The following is a 15,972-nucleotide window of genomic DNA, read 5'->3' as shown; positions in this document are numbered from 1 at the left end:
TTTTTTTTTCAGGTAAGTTTGCAAAATACTCTTTTTCTAGAAGAAATTTACAGGTAAGTGCCTCAATAATTTCGACTTTACGGTCACTCGCTCTTTACCCTAACTAAATTATGTCTGGTTTCTGATGAAGTACTACCAGGAATAGAAATTGCCGTGATGTTGAATCATAATTCAGTCAGTCACGAGTTAATTTAGGCAACGCGAAAGTAGTTTCACATAAATCGTCAATAAATTAAATTTAAGCCCGGTGAAAGTGTCCTTGATTTTTGATCGCAAAACCGTCAATCGCTTTCTTCCAACTTTCCTCTCTGCCGCATCCCATTGCCGTTCAATCATTTAATCCGAGTACACTGCAATTTTTTTTTTCTTATTGTTGCAATAAAGCGCTTCACTAACTATCTCATGGTTACCATACACGATATACTCAGCTGAGACGATGATCATGTTCGATTGTGCGTGTATAATTAGAAATCCGCCGCTGAATCACGCAAATCAGGGAAAGTTCCGGAGAAAGTAAAATGTCGACCAACTGTCGGAATGCTAAGAACAATACCGTAATCGTGATCGGAAGTTTTCCTACGGTTCCTAGTTATACGCTCCATTATTTTTTGTTAATTTGCACAGAGACAAAAAGGTTGAACGTTTGCAAATTTTCCAAAAAAAAAAAAAAGAAAACTGATAACGAGTAGTTTCCAGAACTTTAGAGTGTATTTACACAAATTTGAAGCGAATTTCTAACACAACACTTATTGTAGTATTATGAAGAACAATTTGATCGGTTCTTACGTGTTACCAAAATATGGTTTTTGAGCAACGACGCAAGGTAACTTTTTTTGAGTAAAATTTATTGTCGGAATTCACTATTTGCTGTCAAAATGCGAAATTTTTCTGTTTTTAAAGTTAGACTCAGGACGGATCTTAAGATATTATTAGGAAACTAGAAAACACTCTCTCGAAAGTTAATATATTGGTATAAAATTTTCTGTTCACTTTCTAAAAATCAAAGTGCTCGCAATAGCAGATGATCTAATTGAGATCGTTTCAATCCCCGTTCTGAACTTGGCCTAGTTCGTATGGATTTAGGTTGGTTTGTGTAAATTTGTATAAATCTAGTCACAAAGTTATCGTCATGGTAGGATAATTTTGAATTAACCACAGCCAACACCTATTTGTAGTGCTGGTGGTTCGATTGAGCGGTTCTATTGACCCATTTATGTGGGTGGCTGTAGTACCTTTCGAACAGTCTCGCCTCCGAGCAGAAGTAGGTTAGTGCAGTCGCGACACCGTCTCCGTCAGCCGTGTGGTGGGGTACCATTCTCCGGCGGTGCGAAACACGCAAACCGCGATACCACCGGTTTCAGTCAGTCGCCAGTCGTCGGTACCATCAGAATCGCGTCCGGCATGGGCCCATCCCGACCGGTACCATGAGCCCCGCGTCGCTGGACGTCCTGGAAGTCGAGCGGTACGTCGGCGCTTGTTTGTTCTCGCAAAACAACCGCACCAAAGGGGGTTTCGGGGGCCCTTCGCCCCAACGATGGGCAGGTGGTGCTCCACTCATCTCCTTTGCCGGATACCACCGACCCAACCGCAGTCAAAGCCGCGAAGAAGCGAACCACCTGGCGCAATTAGCAGTGCATACCCACGGTGCTCCCCTCATACTCACCAAATATTACCATCATCGTAGAAATAAGGGCCCCAAAACCGGCAACAATATTAATAATAACAACAACAATGTGGTGCAGCAAACTAAAGTGTTTGAGAACTCTAGCAGTCGTAAACAAAACTCCAAAGGAGTGGACAGTGTTAGTGTGACAAGTGACGAGAGCTCCGGCTCTCAAAACTCTGAAACTTGCCTTCCGAGGATTATAAAGCCACGGAAGAGACGAAAAAAGGACCGTAAACCTGTCCCTCACCATAGCCACCCTCAAGTGTTCAACGACCCTTACTCCAATCAAGACCCTTTGTTAACAAATCTACCACCTTACTTTCCCTACTTGGAGCCGTTCCAACCCTCGCAAGACGTCCCTAATCTTAGGGACTCCACTCTAGACTTCCTGGACGCCAGTGAAATTCCTAAGTTGCACCACTCTTTCGAGGAAGTGGAAGAAGGCGAGGACGTCAATCAGCCGCAGGCTAGCACGTGTCAATGCCGTTACTGTGATCCAGAAGGTCAGATTTGGGACGTGGACAGAAGCTGTTACTCTCCCTTTTTGACGCCTCCCAAATCGTTCGACTTCTCTAGTTTGTTTCCTTCATCGCTGTCTCACACGCCCTCCATTTTTGACAATCTGCAGAGTCAACTGGCTGGACTCTCCCTGGGAGAGGACAAGCCGGCTTTCTCCAGGTCGACGTCCTCCTCGTCTACGAGCAGTTTCAGTTCGACCGGAGATTTGGAAGTGTCCACGGAAATAGTGACGTCTCCGAACGGACACCGGGATCTGGAGATTAAGTTTTGGTTAAGTGGAAACGCGGATTCAAAAAGTACAAATGCGGATAAGCCTGGATAAGTGACTGTGAATGTGTAAAAACTTCGACGAGACAGTGATATTGATGTTTGTTTTTGTAGTCGATAACGCTTAAATTATTTTCTTTTTAATTAGTCCTTTAGATGATTTAGTATTGAGCAGATTGCAGACTTTTTATCATTTCAATGAAATTCCTGTCTGGTAATCTTTTAAACTTTAAGAAGTTTTGTATAATAAAATAATTAGTTAAAATAACGTTTTTAATTTTCCGCGTTTGTTTTTGTTTTTGCTGATTATGCTTATTATGCTGGGTGAAAGGCGGCTTAAAAGGTCACTGGAACGTGTTGCAATAACGTTTTCAAGGCGTGTACGGTAATTATTATCTCTTTAGACGCGTTTTATGGTGTATCGATCAATGCTGATTCGAAGGAATGCCGCTTTTATGGGAAAGAATCTGATTAGCATCCCAGAAACAGAAAACAGTTTTTTTGGGTTTTTGAATTGAAACTGTAAATCAAAAAAAAAAACACTCCTTTGGTCAAGCCTCGTCATTATTCCATTTAATTATTGAGTTTGAACTTATTAAAGTTCTATTTAAAATTGTGGTAAATTGTACTTTTTATTTATCGTATCAGGCGTTATAATGAAAATAATTATTTCAATGTCAATTTAATACGACTTTACATGATTTTATTCGAATGCACAATTTGACTTGCACTGACTGTTTGCTAAAAAGCTTACAGTAGAAACCTCGATAAGAACGTTTCATACAAAACAAGAATTATTTCTGAGACTAAAGTGCAAGATTATAAAATCCTATTTACAGAGTATTTAGGAAAAACCTAATTGACTTGCCAGTTAAAATAAAACTCTTGGAATTTTACATGGAAGGGAAAACCGAAACACAGTTAAATATTGTTTGAAGAAAATAGTTATAAAGAATCCTTATTTTCAGATTTCTACAAAATTGCTGTTTTATTACTATTTACTGATTATGTTTAATCACTCTGCACTTTTTTAGTATGCATTTTTAAATGAATCATTTTCAGTTAGGATTTAAATAACTTATTAGTGATTGCTTATGGATTCATTTAAAACTAGTAAAGAGAGGATACTCCTCTTACTTGATAGAAATTCATCATGTGTACCGAGTGGTTACGAAAACTGCATCTGTTATCGGAAAAGTGTAAAATTGACCTCAAACCTATCAAAAAAACGTAAGTAAATGGTTGAAAATGTATAACTAATTGATTTTTTTTTCTGACAGATATAATCTCAATTTCCTCACCCTGTACATAATTTATTTTCTCTCAAACATCTATTTAATGTCCTTAATACATAAATAACTTACTTTGTACAAGTGGAAATGTTATATTTCTTAAATCCTGATTCGATTAAATTTATTGAAACTAATGTATATCCCGTTATGCTGGCTATTCAAAGAAATAATTAATCATCTAAAATTAACCCACAAAATGCATTCGTATGACACATATTTACGATCAATAGACAAAAAAATCAAAAATTATATAGTCAATCCTCCCGATAATGAGAATATTTCCGATTATGCTATAGTGTTGAAAAGTTGCAATTGCAATCATTTATCTTAGTTTATCTAATTGCATTCACATGCCCATATTTGCATTAAAATTGAATGAGATGGTAATTTGTTTTTGCATCAACATTCTTGAAGGTGAATATCACTGCACGCATTAAATAAATCGTATATTAGAAATTTTCAGTTGGATAATCCGAAGATTTCCTGTATCATACTTTAGAAGAAAAAATATTATTAAGGGTAACTTTTATAACTTTATCTTTAATGAATAAGCTTTTAAACAAAAAATTGTCACAATTGCAAATTTGAACAAAAATTGTTGAAATGCCTTTATTTAATATATCTAGAAAGACTTCAATTTCATTTACCTATATGATTTAGATAATACAAATAGTTTTTCCGTGATAGTTGTCATACTGTAGTAAAACTTTTTGGAGAAAAATAAAACAAACAAGCTGTTTTCATAGACGTCTTTTCACTTTCAGACTAGTATTACTGCATTAAAAACCTGTTTTATGATAAATATTTGCTTGAAAACCCACGTAAAAATCCTCGTGATTATCAAATGCATTTATTTTTATGTTGTAATAGGTGTAAATTATGCAGATGTATGCAAATTACGTTTATTGCACTCGGCAATCATTACATTCCTATGTAATTTGAGCAGAATATTTGCTATTTTGCTAATATGAGTTTTAAAAAACACCATCCAGAGTGGATAAAATGTATCACGATTTATCATATACTTGCAGAGAGTTTTTTCGTTATAATTCTGTGCACGTGAAAGCTTAGCAGAATAAAACGTTTATTAGAAAATTCAGGAACATTTAATTTCCAGATTCAGCTTTGTATAACACGAAAATTGCATTGGCAGGTGCAGCGCTACCATTTGTCAGATGGAAAGTCATCACTGAATCTTTTTATGTAGAAAGATGTTTGTCTGAATTGTCACGACATCTTAAGTGGCCAGATGTAATCAAAAACTGCAGAATGTACGAAGAAAATGCACTTAATGGGTTTTTAATAGGACTCATCCAATTTTACTTTTGAAGGATCTCCGGTGTATTATTTTGAATTTAATTGACAATTTTAATTTTGAGCAATAATTATCAAAGTTGTGAATGTGACAGTTTTAATTACTTTTAACTTGAAATATTCGTTCTTAACTTTACTCAGCTTTTGGTGCTAACATTTTTAGAGCTGGAAATGTAATGAATTCGTTTTTGGAACTGGGACTTTCAAAGTCCTTTCTTAAACCTTTAATAATGCAATTTCTCTTGTCGACAATGTAGGTTGGTAAGACAAGACAAGGAAGCTATTACTAGTTTGTAATTCAATAAGCAATCGTAAAGAGCTGTAGAAAGTCTAAGTGAAGGCTATGAATAATGTTTTATTGGTCGACACTTACGTAGAAAGGCTCGACTTAAGTGATATAGCTACAATGTGTTCAACTTAAAGTACATGTATAGAAACTATGCAGACAAGTCGAGGATAAGGCGATTGTTTCCTGATCAAGTCAATCCCACAGCTTATTCCCCATTCTCATTACTTAAACGACTGCATTCTACTTTTATCTCGTCGATCTCCATTCAAACCATCCCTTTTCATTAACGCTAGCTGCAAAGGTAATTTAACCGTAAAAGGCTTTGAGGTTTAAAACTTTAAAGCGATTTACATGGGGTGTTATCGTGTTGCGTGTAGTGGTGTTGCCGCCTCTTTTGTTGTCCTTTTGATAAGGTCCCTTTCAGAAAACCGTAACGGCCGATAAAAGTTCCTCGAACTCTACAAAGGTTTTGGTTAAATGTCGTTGACCTGATGCATCTGCAATAATTTGGTTTGTTCTTTTGTTTATGCGCTAGCTAAGTGAAAGCGAGTTGCTTAATTGTGGTTCACATTAAACGGTTTCTGTTATTTAACGCACGACCATAATGATAACATAGCAAACTGGTCTATTTGCAGTGTTTGCGTGTGGTAAATCGGAATAATAAACAATAAAAAGAGAGTGAAAGTGCGATTAAACTTTTTTCCCAACTGGACTGGCTTTCTTCTGCGTGACTCAGCTTATGTGAGCAATTTGAAGATTTTTGTGCAGATAGATAGTTTATAGGCAGTTTAGAGACTTGCCGAGTCCGCTTCTCCAAACACAAAGGAAATAGTTGTAGGTTGCTAAAACAAAAGCCAATTCATAATTTATTTAAATGCAGCATTCTAATGCATCACGGTAATTATTGCGGCTGTTATTTACATAATGCATTCGGTCGGCGTGACTACGAAAGGAAGACGCTAGGAATCGGAACAAAATATGCTCGTAGTGTGTCAATGAATGTGTCGGCGAGCCACATCAATCATCCGAAAATTGTTGAGTCACGAGCGACCCAGGTAATGAATGCATCCAACGTAAACACTACAATTGCCAGGATTAAACAACAACTGACCTACTTTGAGATTGAGAATAGACTGTCGAGACTAACCACCAATCTTAAATTAAGTTGTTTTCGGTGGTATAAATTGCAAGGAACTCTAATGTCACTATTTGAGATAAGTATTAAATCACTGCAATTAAGAGTATGCATGAAATTAAAAAACAGCAATTAAAATTCTCGAAAAAAGTGACACATCTTTTTATGTATGCGTTGGAAACTACTGTCATGATTATTATCATCCTGAAGAAGAGATTTATTCAAATCTCCCTCACCTCCTAGTTGCATGATAATATCGTCATAACTGGCATCAGATTCTCCCTGACCATTCATTCTAATATTCTAGTAAATAAAGAAAATTTAAATAAATAAGCTTGAATAAAAATTCTATTATAGGGATGTCAAGTTATTTTTAAGGTAAATAACTAAACCTATCTAACTTACTTTCTACCTAAAAATCCTGCTTCTAAATATATCATTGAAATTAAAATATCTTTAATAACAAAAAATTACAAACTACTTACAACTAATACTCTTCGTCAAAGAGTCCAAATTGTCCAAAATAAACCGTCAGTTGACCAATCTTCTTCTTTTCCGTTGAGGTGGATTTTTAACTGCAAAGGATGTATCTCGGTAACAGCTGGGAGGCCTCCTCGGTTATCGATTTAACCACTTCTGGAATAGGTCCTCTATCACAATCTGCTCCATGTCATAACGTGGACTAGACGGTACAATTGCTGGTAGCACTCGGTATTACACTCAGTAACTTCCGTTCCGGAAGGAAACAGCTTTCTAAGATCCCCTGATCTTCAATAGTCTGATTTTTGCTCGAATTTTTTAGAAAACTGACTTTCCAGCTCTCATTAAAAGTCTCTCTTGACAATCAACAACCAAAAAACAAAAAAAAACCTTTTTTCCCACCTTCTACCTCCACGTACCACCTTTTTCACCTCCTTTGAAGTTCATCAAGTAATACTGTTAATTTTCTTAATAACTACATACAATTCTACTAAAACTAACTATAATGGTAAACACTTGACATCCCTACAAAAATGTACCTTTTCTATAAATTAAATAAATAAATCCTTATTTTCAAGACACTACTTAGTATTGGCCATCCTGATTCTCAGATTTAGCGCCTACGGATTATAACATATGGTTGACTGTCCAGTGCAGAAAGGCTCATGTGATTTTAAAATTTTTCACTATCTCAAATTCACATTCTGGTGGACCATGGAACAAACAAAGCTGTATTGTTTATCAAAAGAGAAAACTGTTGTTAAGTAGTTGTCTCGAGTTCCATTTAGCTTCTTTTGTAGTTGCAACTAAATTGTTCTGTTTTTCCTCTAAAGTTAGGCTTTCTCTGCAATGATTTCAATGTCTAAGCTATGCAAGTAACAAATACTAAATCAAACACTTTTTGTTGGAGAAGAATTGGCTTTTGCTGTTGCAACGCCTTAAACAAGTTTCTTTTTAGAAACATTCAACCGATAATCACAAATTTTGAACTGGTACAAGAATGATATCCTCAACAGAGTGTCCAGATTGAAATGGGTGGTACATGAGAGGATATTAGAAATCATTAGATCTCTGATCATCTGATGTGTATCTGTTAAATGAGAATGACAGTTGTTTTAAAAAGCTTTTAAAACATTAACTACATCGATTCTTTTATTACTTACTTTATGTAAGTTCGTGTTTTCAAGCTTCCTTAACATCATTGGTGTGGGTTAGGACATCGTGTCCCGTGACATCACCTGAATTGTGAAATGACATCATAATATATTTAGTTAATAGTAAACCCTTTGAGAGGATGCACCGTGATATTGGCAGGAAGTAACTTTAAACTAGACAATCTGAAACCTGATTTTTTTACTATGAAATATTTAATAAGTCATCTATTTCGTTTTGTCATGGTCAATAAAACGAAAATTGCATGACCACTTTATACTTTATTATAGGTCAATTAATGTGAGAATCGGCAAGCTCAATGAATAAACGATTAGAATCATTCAAATTGAGAATACTTAAATGTTAAGAATCCGATATAATAGCATCAAAATGAGGTTCGCATCAAGAGTAGACCACGAGCGTAGTATGTCATCTTCGTCGGGTAACGGTATCGTTCGCACAAGATATTACACGGTAGAAAACGAGAAAAAGAAAATAAAGAATACCTGCATCGGCCGCTAATCTTCCGTATTTGTTTAGGTTCGGTGTTTACACACGAATTGCATTAGAATACAAAAGTGACACCGATTTCGGCCTCCTGAATCTTTAAGAGGCATTGTTAAGAGATTAGAGCGCTTCTAATTTAGTCACAGACGAGAAAAGTAAACATCATCGTCGTCCGAAAATCACCCAATAAAACTGATATGATCACAGAAAAGCTTCTCAGTACTCGTCACACTTTTAAGTGGGTAAACAGCTTCAGCGAATAGCGAATGGTTTGGCTCGTCTACTGTACCCGATGCGTTAAGACTCATTTAAAACACAATTAGAATGTAATAATACCGATATTATCGGACGGTGTTGCATCGTAACTGTCTGGCACACTTGGCGACCATGTGAATTAAAAAATTGGGTTGTTAGATTTGAGCACTGATGGTCGGACAGGTGTGCCGCAATTCTTTCGTTCGCAAGCACAGAAGAAAAAAAAAACAGTAATTCTTTTCCGTTCGTAATTTTTGCTAATGAGTTTGATACGACCGTGCGGCTAGTCGTGTGTTTGTTATTCGGTATTTCGCACTTACGCAAAATCGAACCGTTAAAAAGACGTTGAGAAGTTGTCGTCCAAGGTGATTCTGTGCTTAACGGTATGCAAATGGGTGTACATTACAGAGTCTTATTGCACACAATACAGTTTTAATTTCTATGCGAGGTGCTAAAGAAGAAAACAAGAAATTGCCACGATTCACGTTACTAGGTGTGGATACATATAGGGAGAGTCTCTTTACATCTTGGATTATATCCGGGTTTTAGTCACTTTCAAGACAAAAGGACTTTTAAATTGCAATAACTTGTTTTTTAGTATACCTAAACTAATATGGATATTGACTTAAGAGTACCTTATAGCTTCTTCATAGAGCACGGGGACCAACTGGTGTAAATAATATAGAAAATGGTCGTTCAGGGTTTTTATTCTGTTACTTCCAAAATAAGTGATACATACCAATAGAGGTTAGTTAGCTAACCCCATCGAAACTTAAACTCATTTTCAAATAATCTTGTCCACTACATACTAACCAAAACAAAAATTGTAAAAATTAGTAATACCTTATTAACTAAACAATCTGTTCTTACCATTCGTTCACTCAAATCAAATCCACTCCTCTCAATTTCAGCTCATTCCATTTCTTCTCATCTGCAATCTCACTGTCCCCTTTTTCTTCTCTCACATGTACCACCATTTATTCTCCTACACCACATGCACACTGCCGATCCTCTCTAATTCTAAATTTTTTTAGGTGAGATATTCCGTGAGCAGCTTGCTGTTCCGAAAGGATAATAGCCGTTTGTCCCGTTTCACTTTGTGGTACACCTGGAAAATACCTTCTTTGAGTTTTGCCATTTTCTCAATCACCAAGTCATTTAGCTTGGTTTTTGCTCCACTATCTGATCTACCGTACTCACCATTTACCTTTTCACCGTCCCATTTCCCTCTCTTTACTATACTGTTTGCTATTCTTATTCCTCTTACCTTTCTGGTTTTCTCATTTTTTTTAAATCTTGCATAACCCAAGTTCTATAATATTGTGCAATCTAGAGCACCGTAACAGGTAAGAGATGACAGAACTACGTTACCACTTCTCTTTCTATCTTCACTTGCATTCACCCATTTTTCCTCATGCATTTCTCTCATCTGGAGCATTATTCAAAGTTTCAGTTCAGGTAAAACACCCATCTTGATATAACGTGACCAGTAAGTGCCTTCTTCTCTTATTATATCCCGGCAACTTCTTTCTCTACTATTTCTTTCATTCCAAGCCAAGGTATCAGAGGTTGGTCTCTATCCCACGTTTTTCTTGCAAAGCCACCATCCATACTTTTGGACATAACGTTATCTATAAACTCTCAACATGTTTTCCTTCCAGTCTTCCCCCAACTGATGCATTCATTCGAAATTTTATCCTACTCAGAAGTTTGTTTTTATTCAGTTTGTTTATCACTATGTTTAACTCGTTCTCTCCCAATGCTCCATTTTTCTGTTTCTAACACTTTTTGTCCTCTTTCTGAGATACTCCTCCCACTTACGTTCGTCACTAGGGCGTTTATTTTTTGTCTATCTTAAAAGGAAACAATTAGCTTTATTGAAAAATATATCTTTGAAAATGGTAATAATGAATGTAGAAAATACTGTGTAAGTAACTCAAGTTTCACTAGCAACATGGTCTACATAGAATCCCATTAATACTTTGATTATGTGGTGCATTGTAACCCTTATGGAGGAAACTTTTTGTTTGAACTCCAATCAATTCCATTAGAAAAAGAATAAAAAATACTACAAAATGAGCCAAAACTCGCCTCCTTAGCTCTTCATGTTATCGAGATACTGTATCTCACAAAGTAGTTAAAAACTACCTCTAATACATAAATATGTCGCAAACAATGAAGATATGGCATATGTCAAAATAAATTAGGATGATGTAACAATGTAATAGAAAATATATTTCACAGGGTGGTCCAGTTTTAAATGTCAATAATTCACCAATGGATAGCCTATCAAAAAATAAGTTGACATGCATTATGTTATTTTCCTGAAGAACGCTTCCTAAGGAAGACACAGACCTTCAAAATTGTTTAAATGCGTCGATATAGGGGATAGTCTTTATTTTCTACGCTCACTGGATATTATTCAAAATTGACAAAAATGTCTACTTGGGTTATTGTATTTTTTACTTTAAAATGGTTCAAAAAGATTCAAATCTGGTCATCTGTGAGGTTTAAGAGTTAACTTTTGACACTGAAAATAGTCAAAAATCAGGATTTTTTTTTTATTCAATTAAACCCTGGTAACAGTCCGATTTTTTGGACTAATTTAATTCTAAAAATTAGGGTTTAAGACTAATATCTTAGCATTTAATGCCACAATTGTTTACTTTCATCAATGATGAGCCTGAAACATAACTTCTACTATAAAAAATTGTTTCAAATTCGATTTTTCAGTCTTAAAGCAAAGTGAAGCGTCTAGAAGTCAATTTAATACTGACAAAGCGTGAAATGGCATGTTTAAACCTATGGAAAATGTAAAAATAGTTTTTTAAGTCTCCTATGTCAAAAACTTGGTGAAGATTGTCTGGAAACTATGAAAATTGGCTACAAAGACATTTTTTAAGCTTCTTTAGTAAATTTTCACTGTTTTCAAGACAATTTTTAAGTTAAGTTGGGTTGATTTAGGGTCTTTGAACGTAATAACTCAATTATCTCGTAAACGAAGCTTCAAATCATAAGATCTACTTATTTTGTCAAATTAGACAAGTAAAGTAAAAAAAACTGAAATTTTTGAAAAATATCCAGAGAATCAGGCAGAAACATGAAAACCATCTTCCTGTAATTTTGGCAAGCGTCATTCATAATAAGTATTAATTTTATAAGTGCTTGTTCCAAATTTATTTATTTATGACAAAAAACCGATTTTTTAAATTGAAATTTGAAGGAATGTATTTTTCTTAGGAAGCATTTTTCAGGAAAATGACATAATGCATGTCAACTTATTTTTGAATGGGCCATGCAATGGTGAATTATTGACATTTAAAACTGGACCACCCTGTATATCTGTGTTGTATTATGCGATAACTGAATGTACCATTTTTAGCGCGTCTAAGAGAACTACTACTATCTTTGAGTAGTAAAATAAGCAATACAAACTAGTCAGGATTATAGTACCTAACACAAAAAATAGATTGGAAATTGTGAAGACTAAAAAGTACATCAGGAAGAACTAGAAGAATAATTTTTCCTTATACAATGGCGCGTTGTTGAATCAGCCAGTTCACACATCATTCTTTGCAGATCCCAACACTATACACATGCTATTTTAAGTGTTGTTTCATCTTCCTTAAATAATCTTTTTTGTTTATGATTGATTTGAATGATCCGCGGGCATTAATAAGGTTACGTTTTAAGATCAATTTACTTACCACAAATGGAAGTGGATTAGTCTTCCGGTATTGATGAGAAGCTCTCTTAATACTCGTACCTACTCAGAATGCAGCTTGTTGAGTGTAAGCTCTTGTTTTATTCATATCACCCAATGTCTGTTGCCCATAAGTATAAGAGGATCGAATCAGTAAACTGTGCAGGAAGTGCTGAACGTAAGATGGCCCCATAAAAAACAAAGAAAAATGCGCCTTAAAGAGCTAATGAAATTAATTAACACAGCAATATTAGACGTGGTTGCACCGGAGGCGCGGACAGCATTTCTCCGTCGGGCTGGTCCGGATGACTTGCTATAAACAAGAAAAAAATACGAGGTTACTGAGTCACTAATTGACAAAGTGAGGCCTTTTACGGAAAAACTGAACAATTACGAACGCGACCGAGGTGCAAACCTGTTACCTACCGCCTTTGTTTAATAAGTGTATCTTTCTCCAAGTTTAGTGCGCATACCGACTAATCGAAGGCCAATAATGTTAATCATCAGTTTTTTAAGTAAAAAACTTAGTCAGCGAAAATCGGTAATTGAAAATAATTTGGTCAGGGTGATTCACACAGCACGATTTTATGGTTTTCCGCTTACCAAGTAACAATATGACATAATTATTGTAATGGAGCCCTGGCCGAAAATTGGGTACTTAAGCTGAAAAAAATTGAAAAACAAAACCTGATTGGTCATTTACGAATCAATCTTTCTACCTCAGCCTTAGTCATCGCTAGTAATCGTTGGGGTGACTCGACAACATCGAAGTCAAAAAGAAGCGCGCCCCTGGGTGGCCTTTCTAAATCATCAAATGACACGCATGTCCGAGAAATTAAAATGACCGCCGCGTTCGTCTAGACGCACATTTTGTACGCGATAAGAACGCTAATGTAAAATAATCGACCGTGAAATTTTAAAGGTCTTTTAGGTGCCCTTCATGGACTTTCTTTAACGATAATTTATGTCTAGATCCATAGTTTTTTTTTAATTAATAAAAAACTTCAGTATTGATACTTAGCTAGTATTCTCTAAAAATCTTTTCGTTTAAGGAGGAGTAAGCCAGCAAGTTATATGTCAAAAAGGACAAATTACTAAAAAAAAAACTGTTTTATTTTGTCTTGCGCCAGCTCAGCATATTTCTACAACTTTTATCTGAACATCTTTTTTTTTTCTGGATTTAGTAATAATCAAAATCAGGGACTTAATGACACTGTTCAGCCTGTGTTTTAAGAAATACAACAAAAGCAAACCATTCGCTAAGAGCCCCACAGATTAATACAATCACGAGGTTCGTTTTTTTGCGATATCTCAAAAACTAATTTGAAGCCAGATCTGAAATTGGATCTAAACATTTTTCTATAATCGTTATAGTTTCCGCTATTACAGTGTAGAGAAACTGTACTGAAACAACATTGTAAAGTAAAAATTACTGAAACTTTGGGGTACATTGTATGTTAGGTAACACTTTAAATAGAAAATGGCATTAATGTTATCTTTTTCTTATACGTGACATTTAAACAGAACGATTTGCAACCTGACAACCTGCGAGAGATACGTGAAGCGTGAGCTTAGGTTGTCAGTATAGGTTATGTTACGCATATACGGTTACGCAATGTTTTTTTATGTTTTTACTGGATTCTCGAATCGACTTCAACGAAAAAGTTTTATTTTACTATTAGGCTTTTGCGTATTTGGAAAGTACTAGTAATTACGTAATGTAATTTAAAATTACTATCGTGATGCCCTTTTATAAGGAGAGTTGGAAAAAAAATATTAAAAAAATTATAAAGGTTTTACCGGTTATCTTGTGTATCTACCAATTGGAGGCGAGATTTAAAATGTATTTATTTTATATTGAAATAATATCAACACTGCGTTAACTAAGGTTATCCTGTTACTATAAAAAAAATGAGCTAAAGCGTTTGATATAACTCAATGTGTACCTTGCATATAATCATCAACAAAATAACTAGATGTTGAGAGATAACAAACGTTGCTACATTTTCTAATTTGAAAATTCATAGTAATTTTGATATATTTCAGTATTTGTATACCTACTTATTTTGTTTAAATTCTGAATAATTTCCGAATCAAAGAGGTGCCCAAGTTTTTGAATTTAGCTGAAATATTCTGTGGTGTGATTCCTTAACATGTTTAGACAAAAAGTATCAATTATTGTACTTCCTATTTTAGTTTTGTTGTATGTACACACAAAATTACAAAAAGTCACGTTTCGCTGCGTAAAACAAGAAATTCCCATAGTGCGAATTGCTATCTAAGAGAGTTCAACGGTCGATTAGACCACAAACGTTTATTTCAGCTATCTAATATTCGAGTTCAAATCAGTTTTCAGAACTTAAATTTATAATTCAAAATATCGAAGTTGAGAGAAAAGAAACAGTAAACCTAACCGATTTTTCAACTCATCAATGAAGTCTTTCTTTGGCTTTTTCATTTCATTTCCTTCAAGATAAGATTTGAATACATTTTCTATTTTTGATAATTTTCTTTAATTAAAAAACTGGTTTAGCTTTTTTTGGCGAGAAACTAAAAGTATTTTCAATAGTAGACATATGGCAACCTCGGGTACCTATCATCAAAAAATGGCGGTTCTCTTTTAGTTCTGTGTATAAGAAGTTGTTAAATAACATAATAAATCTAATACCTTGCCAGGTTAACCATATGGTTTGATTGGTTAGTTATATTTACAAACTCTAAATTATCTTTAGAACAAGAAAAAATTATTATGCGGGATTTAAATACTAAACACGTATATGAAGGCATATACGGTTCCATATACGAGTGTTAGCTACAAAATTTTACAGCACAATGCGAGAACATATCAAGTAACTTCTTCACCTTTTTACTACAATTTGTTCTCAACATTGACGGCAATTAATGTCATCTTCTACTCTACAAACTGCATCCGAGTTGAATTAAGTTATTTATGATCAGGTCTTTCCTTATTAAAATTACACCAACTGTTTTCAGAGAAAAAACGGCCATGAATTGAGACCGTTACCGATCGATTAGTAACCGCTTCGCAAAGCTAAAGCTCATCCAAACAATCATCTTCGTTCGCGATTGCCGGACATAATTTACTTTCTACGCCTTCCCGGCTCATTTATTGGATGATCATCCTATGCTGACATGGAGACAAGCCGGCTAGTTTGACGATGATATCCCACTAGTAAAATCAAGAATTAACAAGAAAACCGTGTAAAATTCGTTACGTAACTCGAACCTGTTTTGATGTCCGATTACATAAACCACGTTTCTATGATAAATAGTAAATTGTTCAGCGGTGTGTAGAGAGTAACAGGTTGGTAAAACAATAAAAATAATTGCCAAGGAATTGGGTAACGTTCGCGCGTGATTGGGCAAGGAACG

General features: G+C 35.1%; 2 protein-coding genes and 1 long non-coding RNA gene across 4 annotated transcripts in view; 2 read left to right on the top strand and 1 right to left on the bottom strand.

Moving 5' to 3' along the window:
- twin (CCR4-NOT transcription complex subunit 6-like twin) overlaps nucleotides 1-15,972 on the top strand; it is a 118,868-nt gene that overhangs the window by 31,738 nt on the left and 71,158 nt on the right. The gene's annotated exons all lie outside the window — the stretch shown is intronic.
- LOC145740215 (uncharacterized) lies at nucleotides 1,240-2,720 on the top strand. The gene has a single exon (XM_081995609.1). It carries the CDS (start codon nucleotides 1,425-1,427, stop codon nucleotides 2,505-2,507), a length of 1,083 nt encoding a protein of 360 aa, XP_081851735.1. The 5' UTR covers nucleotides 1,240-1,424; the 3' UTR covers nucleotides 2,508-2,720.
- Nucleotides 9,569-10,675, bottom strand: LOC145740233 (uncharacterized). 2 transcript variants are annotated; one of them, XR_014181372.1, is made up of 4 exons: nucleotides 10,248-10,675; nucleotides 10,077-10,188; nucleotides 9,747-9,984; nucleotides 9,569-9,684 (listed from the first exon to the last, which is right to left on the bottom strand). It is a non-coding gene; the product is annotated as an uncharacterized LOC145740233 (long non-coding RNA). The 2 variants fall into 2 exon arrangements; XR_014181373.1 differs by having other exon boundaries at nucleotides 9,579-9,984.

The sequence above is a fragment of the Ips typographus genome, linkage group LG1 (assembly GCF_016097725.1).
Source record: "Ips typographus isolate SLU linkage group LG1, UJ_Ityp_2.0, whole genome shotgun sequence".
NCBI classification, from domain to species: Eukaryota; Metazoa; Arthropoda; class Insecta; order Coleoptera; family Curculionidae; genus Ips; species Ips typographus.
This window is presented reverse-complemented; position numbering and strand designations above follow the sequence as displayed.